General features: G+C 47.3%; 1 protein-coding gene across 5 annotated transcripts in view; it reads left to right on the top strand.

Annotated features, from left to right (window-relative positions):
* The first annotated feature begins 188 nt into the window (after positions 1-188).
* SPTBN4 (spectrin beta, non-erythrocytic 4) overlaps positions 189-12,656 on the top strand; it is a 73,095-nt gene continuing 60,627 nt past the window's right edge. For all 5 annotated transcript variants that reach the window (XR_012375978.1, XM_073885129.1, XM_025854351.2 and 2 more), the window contains exons 1-2: positions 189-309; positions 2,409-2,595. Coding sequence is in view for 4 of the 5 variants with exons in the window: in XM_073885129.1 (XP_073741230.1) it covers positions 2,424-2,595 (172 nt within the window). In the remaining variant the exon portion in view is untranslated. The remainder of the gene's footprint in view (positions 310-2,408; positions 2,596-12,656) is intronic.

Below are 12,656 nucleotides of genomic sequence, written 5' to 3'. Positions count from 1 at the left end.
TCTGGCCCCGTGAGTGCTGTGGCTCGGTGTGTGACCGCGCGTGGGCCAGCGCTGCAGGCGGCCGAGGCGGCGGGGAACGGAGGGCGGGAGGGGGTCCCGGGGGCGCGCCGAGCGCGGCGGCCGCGCGAGCGGGGGAGGCGCGGCGGCGGCGGCGGCGGCGGCGCATGCGGATCTGGTCGAGCGGCGGGGCCGGCGGGGCCCAGCGGAGCCGGGCCGGGCCGGGCCGGGCCGGGCCCCCGAACGCCGACAGGGAGGGCGGTCGGGCGCCGCGAGCAGCGGGGACAGCGGCACCGGCGGCCGCGGGCCCAGGTGAGCGGCGTGGGGTGAGAGCCCCTCCCTGCAGCATCTCCCCACCTTCCCGAGCATCCCTCCCCCGCGTGCTGTGGGCATGGCCTGAGCCCCTAGGGTCTCCCGGGCTGGAGGAGGGGAAGGGTCCAGGGCGGAAGGAGCCCCCACCCCTCAGCCCAGCCAGCCTCGCGCCGTGCGTGGGTCTTCCACCCAGGCCTTGTCCTTCCCGGGCCCCCTCCTTGCGAGCAGTGACTAGACTGCAGGGACAGAGAGGTGCGGCCTTGGAAGGGTTAAAGCATCGATTCCCACCCCCAGCCTCGAGCCTTTGCTGGGGCCGCAGGACACCTCTCTCCACCTCCCCCATCTCCTTCTCCTCCCTTCCTTTTCTCCATTCAGTCGCGTAATGGCCAGTGCCCTTCCGCGGGCTGACGCTCACCAAGTGCTAAGTGCCTCCCCATCCCCAAGTATCCTCCACTGAGGAAACAGTTATGATCAGCATTTAACAGGGAGGGAAACTGAGGCAGAGAGGCCAAGTTAAAGATGGGTTAAAGACACAGCGGGAATAAAGCAGGGCTTGAACTCATGTCTGTCTGACTTGAGCACAGGCACTTTGATTTGCTACCATGCGTGACCAGAGGATGAATAATAATAGCAAGGACCATGTATCAAGGGCTTGCATGTACTAGATACCATGTTCCCTGCATTATTAACTGATTTCATCCACAAACATCCCTAGGAAATGGGCACTGTTATCATTACCATTTTACAGATGAACAAACTGAGGCCTAGAGAGAGGAAGTGACTGGCCAAGGTCACACAGGTGGTAAGTAGCCATATGCCCACTTAGAGCTCTCCGTGGAAGGAGAGAAGAATAACAGTGAATTTTGGAGTGTCCACCAAAAGGGCAGTCTCCACTACACTGACCAAGACCTGGACCCTGCTTTCCTACAATCTGGTGGGTTGTCAACTGTCTGAGTCTTTGAGAAGGACATTGATCTCCCCGCAGTTCCCTCCTTTCTTAGTTTTGGAATCAGGGGGCCGGGAGGAAGGAGGAGACGCATCTGATGTCTCTCACCCCCTTAAATTTCATATTTGCAATCTGGCAGTGTTCTAGAGCCTAGCTCTGGATCAGACAACACGTCAGCTAGCTGTTACCACAATAATGCTACGTAAGGAACCACCCCCAAACTCAGTGTCTTAAAAACACTGAGCGTTTATTTAACCATCAAGTCTGAGGTCAGTGATTTAGGCTGGGCTCAGCTGGGCAGTTTTTGTGGTCTCGACTGGGTTTATTCACATGTTGGGATGTGGGGTTGGGAGCGGTGTTAGCTGATGTAGTTGGCCTTGGCTTCAGTGACTGGGGCCTTAGACGGGGACTATGCTGACAATGTTTTCCTCACCCTCACAATCAAGCACAAGCGAAAACATGCAAAGTCTCTTGAGTTTTAGGCTCAAAATTCACCAGCACTTCCACCTACTTCTGTTAGTCAGAGCTCGTCATGGGGCCAAACCCAGAGTCAAGGTTGCAAGGGGACACTCTTCCAATTTTCCCATCCCTACAGTAGAAGAACGGTCAAGAGTTACATGGCAAAGGATGCGGTTATAAGGGTGAAGAATTGGGGCTGTTTAATGCAATCACTTGATCACAGTACCTGCATTTGAACTCTGGCTACCCACTAGCTTTGTGACCTTGGGCCTCAGTTTCCTCCTCTGTAAAATAGGCCAAATACTAGCCTATCTTTAGGGAATTAAATTTGTGGGAATTAAATAAGATAACACCTATGGAAGTCCCGAGGGCAGCACAAATACTCAAGAAATGTTATTTCTTGTTCTTACTGCATTGTAGAGTTCTCCTGCTAACAGTGTCATCATTCTAACAATAATACAGGGACAGTTTGCCCAGCCCCTACCCTCTGCCAGGTGCTAAGCTGGGTGCTTCACCAACAGCCCTATGAAGTGGCCAGGACGAACATGACTTGTCAGTAGTAGTCTGTGCACTTGAAAGACAGGGAAACTGCGGGTAAGGGAGTCGACAGGACTCACAGCCTGTCCACTGTTAGAAGCGGGACCTCTGAGCTCAGGCCCTGTTTCTAGCCTAATGTGCCTCTGCTTCTCCCCAGGCCTCACCTTCCCCAATGGCGCAGGTACCGGGGGAAGTAGACAACATGGAGGGCCTACCGGCCCCTAACAACAACAATCCCACAACCCGCTGGGAGAGTCCTGATCGGGCCTGGGAACGTGAGCAGCCAGCAGCCTCCACTGCAGCCGCCTCCCTCTTTGAGTGCTCCCGGATCAAGGCCTTGGCAGGTACCTGGAGGAAGGTTGGGGTGGGAGGGGGAAGGGAGGAGGCTGCTGGGGTGGTGTCTGTGTACCTCCGCACTCCAGAACCTTGGTAGCCTGGAGGATGGGAAAGAGACTCACAGACACTTTGCAGGTGAAGCTATAGACCAGCACCGTCCAGTGGAATGTTCCACAGTGACGGGAAAACATTCTCTCTCTGGGATGTCCAATATACTAACCACTAACTACTAGTACTTCCGGCTGTAAGCGCTTGAAATGTGGCCAGTGCTTCTTGAGGGACCGAATTTTTAATTGTATTTCGTTTTAATTAATTTAAATGTAAATAGCCACATGTGGCTGGTGGGTACTGGATGGGGCAGTGCTGCCTTAGAACCTTAGAAATGTAGAGTTTCAGAAACGTGGGATTTTATAAGCATATTTTCTTAGAACTGCAAGACACTGAAATATTGGATTTTTGGGCCTTGGAATGTCATGCTCAGAGATTCTTCAAACTTGAGGCCTTTAGAAATGACACTCTTAGAACATAGAACTTTATAAGCACAGACCTTAGAAATTTTAATCATTGATTTCCCCCACCCTCCGCCAGGATCTTAGACCCTTAGAAACCTAAACTCTAATACACATAGATCCTTGGGGCTTTATAACCCTAAACCTTTAGAATTTCAGATTAGAATTGTAGATCCTGAGAATTTTGAGATAGAATGACCACACCTTCCAGCTTTTAGCACTGAAACCCTCAGTCTGGGGCCAACCAGGATGGTGAGCAACCCAACTTTCATGTTTTAGAACAATATAAGCAAAGACGAGAGGGCTGTAGAACTTCAGAAGCATTTGATCATCAGCATTAAAACTATGAGCAAAGGGGCGTCTGGGTGGCCCAGTTGGTTAAGCTTCTGACTCTTGATTTCAGTTCAGGTCATGATCTCAGGGTCATGGGATCAAGCCCTGCCTCAGGCTTCTGCGCTCAGTGTGGAGTCAGCTTGGAATTGTCTCCCTCTACTCCTCCCCCCACCACCATTCGCACTCTCTCTTTCAAATAAATAAGTTTTATGGGGCGCCTGGGTGGCTCAGTCGGTAAGCGTCTGCCTTCAGCTCAGATCATGATCCTGGGGTCCTGGGATCAAGCCCCGCACTGGGCTCCAGCCCCCGCATTGGGCTCCTTGCTCAGCGGGGAGCCTGCTTCTCCCTCTGCCTGCCACTTCCCCTGCTTGTGCTCTCTTTCTCTCTCTGACAAATAAATAAATAAAATCTTTAAAAATAAATAAAATAAAATAAAAAACTTAAGAAAAAAACAACCATGAGCAAAGAGCCTGAGAACCTTCAGAGACATGTAACTTCATAATCATTAACTTTAAGCCTTTAAAACATTAGACCTAGACCCTTGGGACCTTTATTATCTTGGGAATGTGGAATGTTAGAAACATAAACTATAGATTGTAGTAATCATGAAATCTTAAAACCCTAAGGTCGGAATCAGTTCCCTGAGAATCTCAAGAATTTTAGTAACTCAACATTTGACAATCATGGGATCTTCGCTACTAAGAGTCTTGGAACTTCATAATTGTAGGATGTTGAACAGTGGTGTCCAACCCAAGGGCCTCTGGGAAGCAGGTGACATGAAGAAAAGAGTAGACTGGGGACCATGGTCAGCTGGAAAGCAGCACCCTGGTCACCAGCTCCAGCCATGGGGAAATGTGGGCCTCAAATTGCTAGCAGTGATGTTTATCCTCAATTTCCCAATTTAAAAAAAAAATCTGTATGTACCACAAAGTATGAACCAATATTAACTCACAGACTGCCGGCTTCCTCTGATTGAGAAACTACAGCGGTATAAAAATGTACTCTTGGAAACTTAAAATCATACTTTCAGACTCTTCAGGCCTTAAAAACCTGGGATCACATCAACTTAGAATTCAAGAATTTATCCACAAAATATTTATTCAGTGCCTGCCCTGTGCCTGCCCTGTGCTGGACAATACGAGGGACATAAGAGTGACTGAGCCAGCCCACGGGGCTCCCAGGCCACTGGGAGAGTTAGATCCAGCCAGAGACTGATGACCCCGAGTGGTCAGGGCCCAGATGGTGAGGCACAGGTGGAGGGCTGGGGTGGGGAAGCCCAGGGACTATAGAAGCTCAGATAAGGTACCTGATTCAATCCAGAGGGTCAGGGTGCTTCCTGGAGGAGGAGGTACTGAAGCTGAGCCCAGAAGGATGAATAATAGTGAACCCTGGGGTGGAGAGTGAAAGAGAAGACCTCCAAAAGTTGCAAGTGGCTAGATTGAAGTAGTGAGTAAATGACAATGCGAAAGGAGGCAGTGAGTTAGACCCTATAAGCCACCATGAAGGGTGTGAGGGCACTGGGGAGCTATGGTAAGATTTTAAGCAGAAGTGGGATGTGGTAACATGGGGATTAAGGACTCTTCGCATCTGAGAACCACTGATTCACAGAACATCAGTGCCGAATACCACAGACAGATAAACATCTAGTCCACGGAAATGTAGGGATCCCCTATAAGAAAAAAGAATTCTCATACACTCCCTGTGTCTACTTAAATTATTATATCTATAATTTTCCTAAGTGCAACAAACCGACGATTCTGTTTATATCTCTTATGCCTACAGTTCTCTAGAACTAAAACACGTTATATTGGACTCCAGAACCAAAGTGAAAAACCAGTTAACGTTCAGGTTGGGGCGCCTGGGTGGCTCAGTTGGTTAAACGTCTGCCTTCAGCTCAGGTCATGATCCCAGGGTCCCGGGATCGAGCCCCACATCGGGCTCCCTGCTCAGCGGGGAATCTGCTCTCTCTCCCCCTGCCCCTTCACCCTGCTCGTGCTCACTCTCTCTCAAATAAATAAAATCTTAAAAAAAAAAAAAAAAGATTCCGCTTAACAGTAACTTCAGGATGCTGTTTATACTGTTTAAATGATGTTGCTGCTCGAAATCCTAACGCCGTGACGTAGATCGCTAGGGTGCATTTTCTTTTGCATCCCTTTGCTTACTTCTCTCATGGTTTTTCTTATTCAAACTATAAGGCCAAACCTTTAAGCAGAGTTCTGAGTAACACGCTTTTGTATGAACACGTTTGGGAAAATTATCTGGACTCCATGCTCAAGAGAGTTCCTTTAATCATGCTCCCCGGTTTATGGCTCGCTGTCCTCATCAGTCTATGTGAGGACCCCCTCTTCCTCTTTATCTATTCACCTAGTCTCTTTGCTTTTTAACATTTTTTAAAAAGAAATCTTTACGCCCAACGTGGGGCCTGAACGTGAAATCCTGAGATCAAAAATCTCGTGCTCTACCAACTGAGCCAGCCAGGCGCCCCTATTCATTTATTCTCTTTTATCCTCACATCTCACACCAGTGCCTTCTCTCCTATGGGCAACCATTCTAATTGTTTGTTTGTTTGTTTGTTTGAAGAACAGGCTATTTGCTTATTTATTTTTATTTTTTTAGAGAGAGAGTGTGCGTGCATGCGCTCTAGTGGGGTTGGGGGAGGGGCAGAGGGAGAGGGAGAGAGAATCCCAAGCCAGCTCCACACTCAACACAGAGACAGACCATCATGGGGCTCGATCCCATCACCCTGTGATGAAGACCTGAGCTGAAATTAAGAGTTGGTCGCTTAATCAACTGAGCCACCCAGGCGATCCCCATTCTGATAGTTTTAATGCAAATTATTATCTTTGCATGCCGATGATTTTGCAAAATGTGCATTGTTAATTAGTGTGCATGTATACATGTATTTTAACTGTTTATTAAAGTATTCCATGCACACAAAAAGGCAGATAAATCGTGAGTGTCCAGCATTTCCACAGGTGAGCACCCTCTGGTAAACAATCTCCAGATAAGGAAAGAATAGGACCACCCCAGAGAAGTCCCCCTCAGGCTACCTCTCTCACTACATCCCAAGAGTAAACACTATCCTAACTTCTAACAGCACGCACTAGTTTTTTTTTTTAATTTTTTATTGTTATGTTAATCACCATACATTACATCATTAGTTCTTGATGTAGTGTTCCATGAAGCACGCACTAGTTTTGCTGGTGTTTGAACTTCATATAAATAGAATCTTGAAGCGTGTACCCCTTTGTGTCTGGCTTCATTCACTCAACACTGTGCTGATGAGATTCATCCGTGTCTACCTGTCCTTGTAGGATATTCCTGCTCGTTGCTGTATAGTATTCCACAGTGTGAGTATGCCATAGTCTATCCATTCACCTGTTGATGAGCATTTGGGTTACACCTCGTTTAGGGCTATCACAAGCTGACTGTTGCAAGCCTGTAATTCCTGGTATTTCAAACTATTACAAACTGTTGCTGCTTTAAACTTTCTAATACAGGTTTTTGGTGGGCGTAAGCACTCATTTCCACCCAGGAGTGAAAGCGTTGGGTCATAGTGTAGGTGTATATCTAACTTTAGTGGAAACTGCCGGTTTGTGTCATTTTATATTCCCACCACCTGTGTGTGAGGGCTTCAGTTCCTGTACATCCAACTCTTAGTACGGTCAGTCTTTTTAATTTTAGCCATTCTGATGGGTGTGCATTCTATTGTGGTTTTAATTTACATTTTCCTGGTGACTAATAACAACTAATGAGATAGAGCACCTTTTCATATGTTTATTGACTATTTGGATAGCTTCCTGTGAAGTGCCCATTCAAGTCCTTTACCTATTTGCATATTAATTTTCCTGCCTTTTTCTGATTGTTTTGTAGGAGTTCTTATATGTCCTGGGTACAGGTCCTTTGTCAGATAGATGTGTTGTGAATATTTTCTCCCACTGTGTGGCTTGTCTTCTTGTTCTTTTAATGTTGCCTCTTGATGAGCAGTATTTCTTTTTTTTTAAGATTTTATTTATATATTTGAGAAAGAGAGAGAGCATGAGCAGGGGGAGGGGCAGAGGGAGAGGGCAGACTCCCCGTTGAGCAGGGTACCTGATGTGGGGCTCCATCCCAGGACCCCGAGATCATGACCCGAGCTGAAGGCAGAGGCTTAACTGACTGAGCCACCCAGGCACCCCAATAAACACTAGTTCTTAACTTAAATGTAGTCTAATTTGATCATTAATAATTATTTCCTGTGTGGCTAACACTTGGTGTCTGAAGAAATCTTCGCGTACTTTAAGGTCTTGGAGATTTTTTTTTTTAAAGATTTTATTTATTTATTTGGGAGAGAGAGAGAGAACATGAGAGGGGGGAGGGTCAGAGGGAGAAGCAGACCCCCTGCTGAGCAGGGAGCCCGATGTGGGACTCGATCCTGGGACTCCAGGATCATGACCTGAGCCGAAGGCAGTCGCTTAACCAACTGAGCCACCCAGGTGCCCTTGGAGATATTTTTTAATGTTTTCTTCTAAAAGTCTTATTTATTCCTTTTACATTTAGATTTATAAGCCGGCTGATATTTACTATATTTATTACTGTGTACAGTGTGAAATGTCGGTCAGGGTTTTGTTTTGTTTTTTTTTGCCACATGGATATCCAGTTGACTCAGTTCCATTTATTGAAAAGACTTTCTTTTCCCTACTGAACTGCAATTTCACTGTTATAAAGCTGAGAGCTCTATGTATATGGGTTTGTGCATGCAAGCATTGCTCATTGGTGAAGGTTTTAGCATATTCTAGATGGTGGGTTTTTGTTTTTAAGTAAGCTCTAGGCCCAACATGGGGCTTGAACTCACAATGCTGAGATCAAGAGTCATATGCTTTTCCCACTGAGCCAGCCAGGCGCCCCTAAGATTGCAGTTTTTGCATTGTCTTCCCATTCAGCACTATGCCTTAAGACTCAGCCATGTGGGTGCACCTGGGGGACTCAGTCGGTTAAGCGTCTCACTCTTGATTTCAGCTCGGGTCATGATCTCAGGGTCGCGGGATCGAGCCCCGGGACAGGCTCCCCTTTGGGCATGGAGTCAGCTTGGGATTCTCTCTTCCTTCTCCCTCTACCCCTCCCCACTTGTGCCCCTCCTTTCTCTCTCAAATAAAATAAAATAACAGTCTAAAAAAAAAAAAGAAAAGAAAAGGCTCAGCCATGTGGCACTGTGCGCATCTACTATATTGCTCCTAACTGCTGCATGGAGTCTATGGTATGAACTCACCATATTCGATTTTCCCTGTGATGGACAATGAGGCTGTCTCGAAGCCCCAACCTGCCCTTACCCACTACCCCCCAACTAGCGTTGCACTGGACATCCTCATTCATCCTCCTTATAAACCAGCGTGGAAAAGTTTATGGGACATAAGCACAGGGAAAGAACTGCTGTGTCATGGGGGTATGCCCTAACTTAATTTGACTCCGATCGCTTCCCAAATGGCTGCCCTGGTGTCTAACCCCCACCAACAGGCATGGGGGTTATGATGTACCCAGGTTTCCACCACTACTTGGTATCCACCGGCTTCCTAACTTTTCTCAGACCAGTAGCTAAACATCCTTGACATACTAAGTGTTACTATATCCTTTCCCCTTAATCAACAATGGATAAAAGAGCAGTTAGTTATTCCTCAGCTCTATGAAAGTCTCTGTGTACTAAAGGTATGAATACATTGAGGTCTTATTCTAAGGAAGTGTGTTTTGCTTCTGACTAGTGATTACCACAGCGGAGAATATATAAATGACAACTCATAAGATGCGTGGGTTGGTTAAGCGTCTGCCTTCAGCCCAGGTCATAATCCCAGGGTCCTAGGTTCAAGTCCCGAGTCGGCCTCCCTGCTCAGCGGGGAGCCTACTTCTCCCTCTGCTTGCTGTTCCTCCTGCTTGTGCTCTCTCTCTCCTTCTCTCTCTTTGACAAATAAGTAAATAAAATCTTTTTAAAAAGTCACATAAAGGGGCGCCTGGGTGGCTCAGTCATTAAGCGTCTGCCTTCGGCTCAGGTCATGATCTCAGGGTCCTGGGATCGAGCCCCGCATCAGGCTCCCTGCTCGGCAGAAAGCCTGCTTCTCCCTCTCCCACTCCCCCTGCTTGTGTTCCCTCTCTCGCTGTGTCTCTCTCTGTCAAATAAATAAATAAAATCTTAAAAAAAAAATTGGCCAGAGTAGCTAACAAAATGTGAGAAATTACTAAGTGATAAGTAGACATTTCAATCAGCTGAACATACTTTCACTGATTGTAACAGGGGCAGTTTGGCTAAAACCTAGAAACTTAAATTGGAAGGTACTAATTGATAACTGTTCATCAGATGTCTATTTTCACACCCACCATATAAGGTAAATGCTAAAAATTAGTGTTACACACATCATTACATAAACATTCTCATGTAGGGTAACTTTTCTACAAATGCAAACTTGGCTTTAGCGACAACTAAAATTCAACAGGCTTTGAATCCCATTTCATGAGAAAAACTAGGCAGCAGTTCCCAAACTGTGGCCCAGGGACTCTGGAAGGTCAAACTTTTCATACTTCAAAGAGCTTAGTCTTTTTTATTCTTCCCTTCTGAGTGTATGGTGGAGTCTTCTGGGGCTGCAATGACTTCTTCACTCTACTGGCTCATCAACTGTGTGCTTGTGTAGACTTGTATTTGAAATTTTTCTTAGTTTTAATTCCTAATATAGTAAATATCAATAAATAAAACCACTATCAAGAAAAAAAAAACTTAGGGCGCCTGGGTGGCTCAGTTGGTTAAGCGACTGCCTTCGGCTCAGGTCATGATCCTGGAGTCCTGGGATCGAGTCCCATGTCGGGCTCCCTGCTCAGCGGGGAGTCTGCTTCTCCCTCTGACCCTCTCTCCTCTCATGCTCTCTCTCTCACTCTCTCTCTCAAATAAATAAAATATTAAAAAAAAAAACAAAATATCATTAGAAAAAGAAAAAAAATTAAAAAAATAAAAAGTCACATAAAAAATGACAACTTACTATGAGCACAATGGCAGAGGTAGGACAGTTGTCATTTGGGTTGGAGTCTTGACAACCCAAAGGTATGGGTGCCAGCTAGAGTCACGGCAGGAAGCAGATGGCTCCCCTCAAGGGAGTAAAATTGAGGAGAGCTTAATGAAGGGACTAATTACAGAGGTGTGGCCAGAATTATGGGAACTTACAAGGCCAGTGGACACCCCAGGGACTGGGGCAGGGCAGGGAGTGGTGAGGGGCCAGAGGTCTCCCAAGTTGGGGGTGTAGAGGGAGGAACCAGGTGCTGATGAAAGCTTTCAGTTCAGGCAGGGAGGGAATAAATCTCTCAGCCCTTCCTTTCTCTTTTTTGTTTTTTAAATTTAATTTATTTGAGAAAGAGAGCGTGCAGAGGGAGGAGCAGAGGGAGAGGGAGAGAGAATCTCAAGCCGACTCTCAGTTGAGCCCGGAGCCCAATGCGGGGCTCGGGGCTCGATCTCAGGACCCTGAGATCATGACCTGAGTGGAAATCAAGAGTCAGACGCTCAGGGCGCCTGGGTGGCTCAGTTGGTTAAGCGACTGCCTTCGGCTCAGGTCATGATCCCGGAGTCCCAGGATCGAGTCCCACATCGGGCTCCCTGCTCAGCAGGGGGTCTGCTTCTCCCTCTGACCCTCCCCCCCTCATGCTCTCTCTCTCTCATTCTCTCTCTCAAATAAATAAAATCTTTAAGATAATAAATAAATAAATAAATAAATAAAATCTTAAAAAAAAAAGTCAGACGCTCAACCGACTGAGCCACCCAGCACCCCCTCCTTTCTCCTCTAACCTGCTAGCCAAACCCAACCGAAAGTGTGAGGCCTTTGGGGGTTGTGGAGCCCATTCATACAGTCCACACGAGCAGTCTCCCTGGGCCCAGAGCACGTGCAGAACAGTAGAGGCGACACCCCAGGGGCAAACGGAAGGTACCCTACTGGTAGCCAAACATGCTCACCAGCACAGTAAACATTCAGTGTCATCTGAGGTCAGAAGTGGCACTCTGGGACCTATCTGGTTTCACCTCCACTGTGGTTTTTGTTTTGTTTTGTTTTTTAAGATTTCTTTATTTAGGGGCACCTGGGTGGCTCAGTCTATGAAGCGTCTGCCTTCGGCTCAGGTCATGATCCCAGGGTCCTGGAATCGAGCCCCGCATCAGGCTCCCTGCTCAGCCGGGAGCCTGCTTCTCCGTCTGCCTCTGCTGCTCCCCCTGCTTGTGCTCTCTCTGTCAAATAAATAAATAAATAAATAAATAAAATCTTAAACAAAGAAAAAGATTTATTTATTCATCTGAGAGAGAGTGCCCATTGCCCTCGAGTGGGGGAGGGGCAGGGAGAGAATCTCAAGCCGACTCCCTGCTGAACATGGAACCCAGGATAGGGCTGATCTCACAATTCCTGAGATCAGGACCTGAGCCGAAACCGAGTGCGAAGCTTAAGTGACTGAGCCGGCCAGGTGCCACACCCCCACCGTGTTTTGTTTCTTTCTTTCTTTTTTTTTTTTTTTAAAGATTTTATTTATTTGAGAGAGAGAGAATGAGAGACAGAGAGCACAAGAGGGAAGAGGGTCAGAGGGAGAAGCAGACTCCCCGCTGAGCAGGGAGTCCAACATGGGACTCGATCCCGGGACTCCAGGATCATGACCTGAGCCGAAGGCAGTCGCTTAACCAACTGAGCCACCCAGGCGCCCTAAAAATAGGGAGATTTTTGTCTTTAAAAATCCAGATTTAGGGGGCGCCTGGGTAGCTCAGTCGTTAAGCGTCTGCCTTCAGCTCAGATCATGATCCCAGAGTCCTGGGATCGAGCCTGACATTGGGTTCCCTGCTTGGCAGGAAGCCTGCTTCTCCCTCTCCCACTCCCCCTGCTTGTGTTTCCTCTCTTGCTATCTGTCTCTCTGTCAAATAAATAAATAAAATCTTTTAAAGAACAATCCAGATTTGGGGCTCCTTGTGGAATATCAAATGATATGACAACATTGGGGCTCCGTTCCAAGGAGGCTCTGGTCACAGGGGCTGTGTGGCCGCTGCCCCTGTTCTAGGGCCTCGTTTTCTCAGTTTCGGAGCCTGCCTGGCCCCTGTGAGCATTTCAGTTCTGGGCCCCAATTCCATGCTAACAAGATTGTAGTCACAAAAACCAAAATCTCATGGCATCGTGCTTTATGAAGTCACCAACTGGATGGCCCTGGAGGTGTTTCTACTCATTTTCTTTGGGTATCATCAAAATGAA

This window comes from Callorhinus ursinus, unplaced genomic scaffold (genome assembly GCF_003265705.2).
Source record: "Callorhinus ursinus isolate GAN/ISIS: 27379988/994484 unplaced genomic scaffold, GSC_fseal_2.0 scaffold61, whole genome shotgun sequence".
NCBI classification, from domain to species: Eukaryota; Metazoa; Chordata; class Mammalia; order Carnivora; family Otariidae; genus Callorhinus; species Callorhinus ursinus.
Note: the sequence above shows the minus strand (reverse complement) of the source record. Positions and strands in the feature narration are given on the sequence as shown.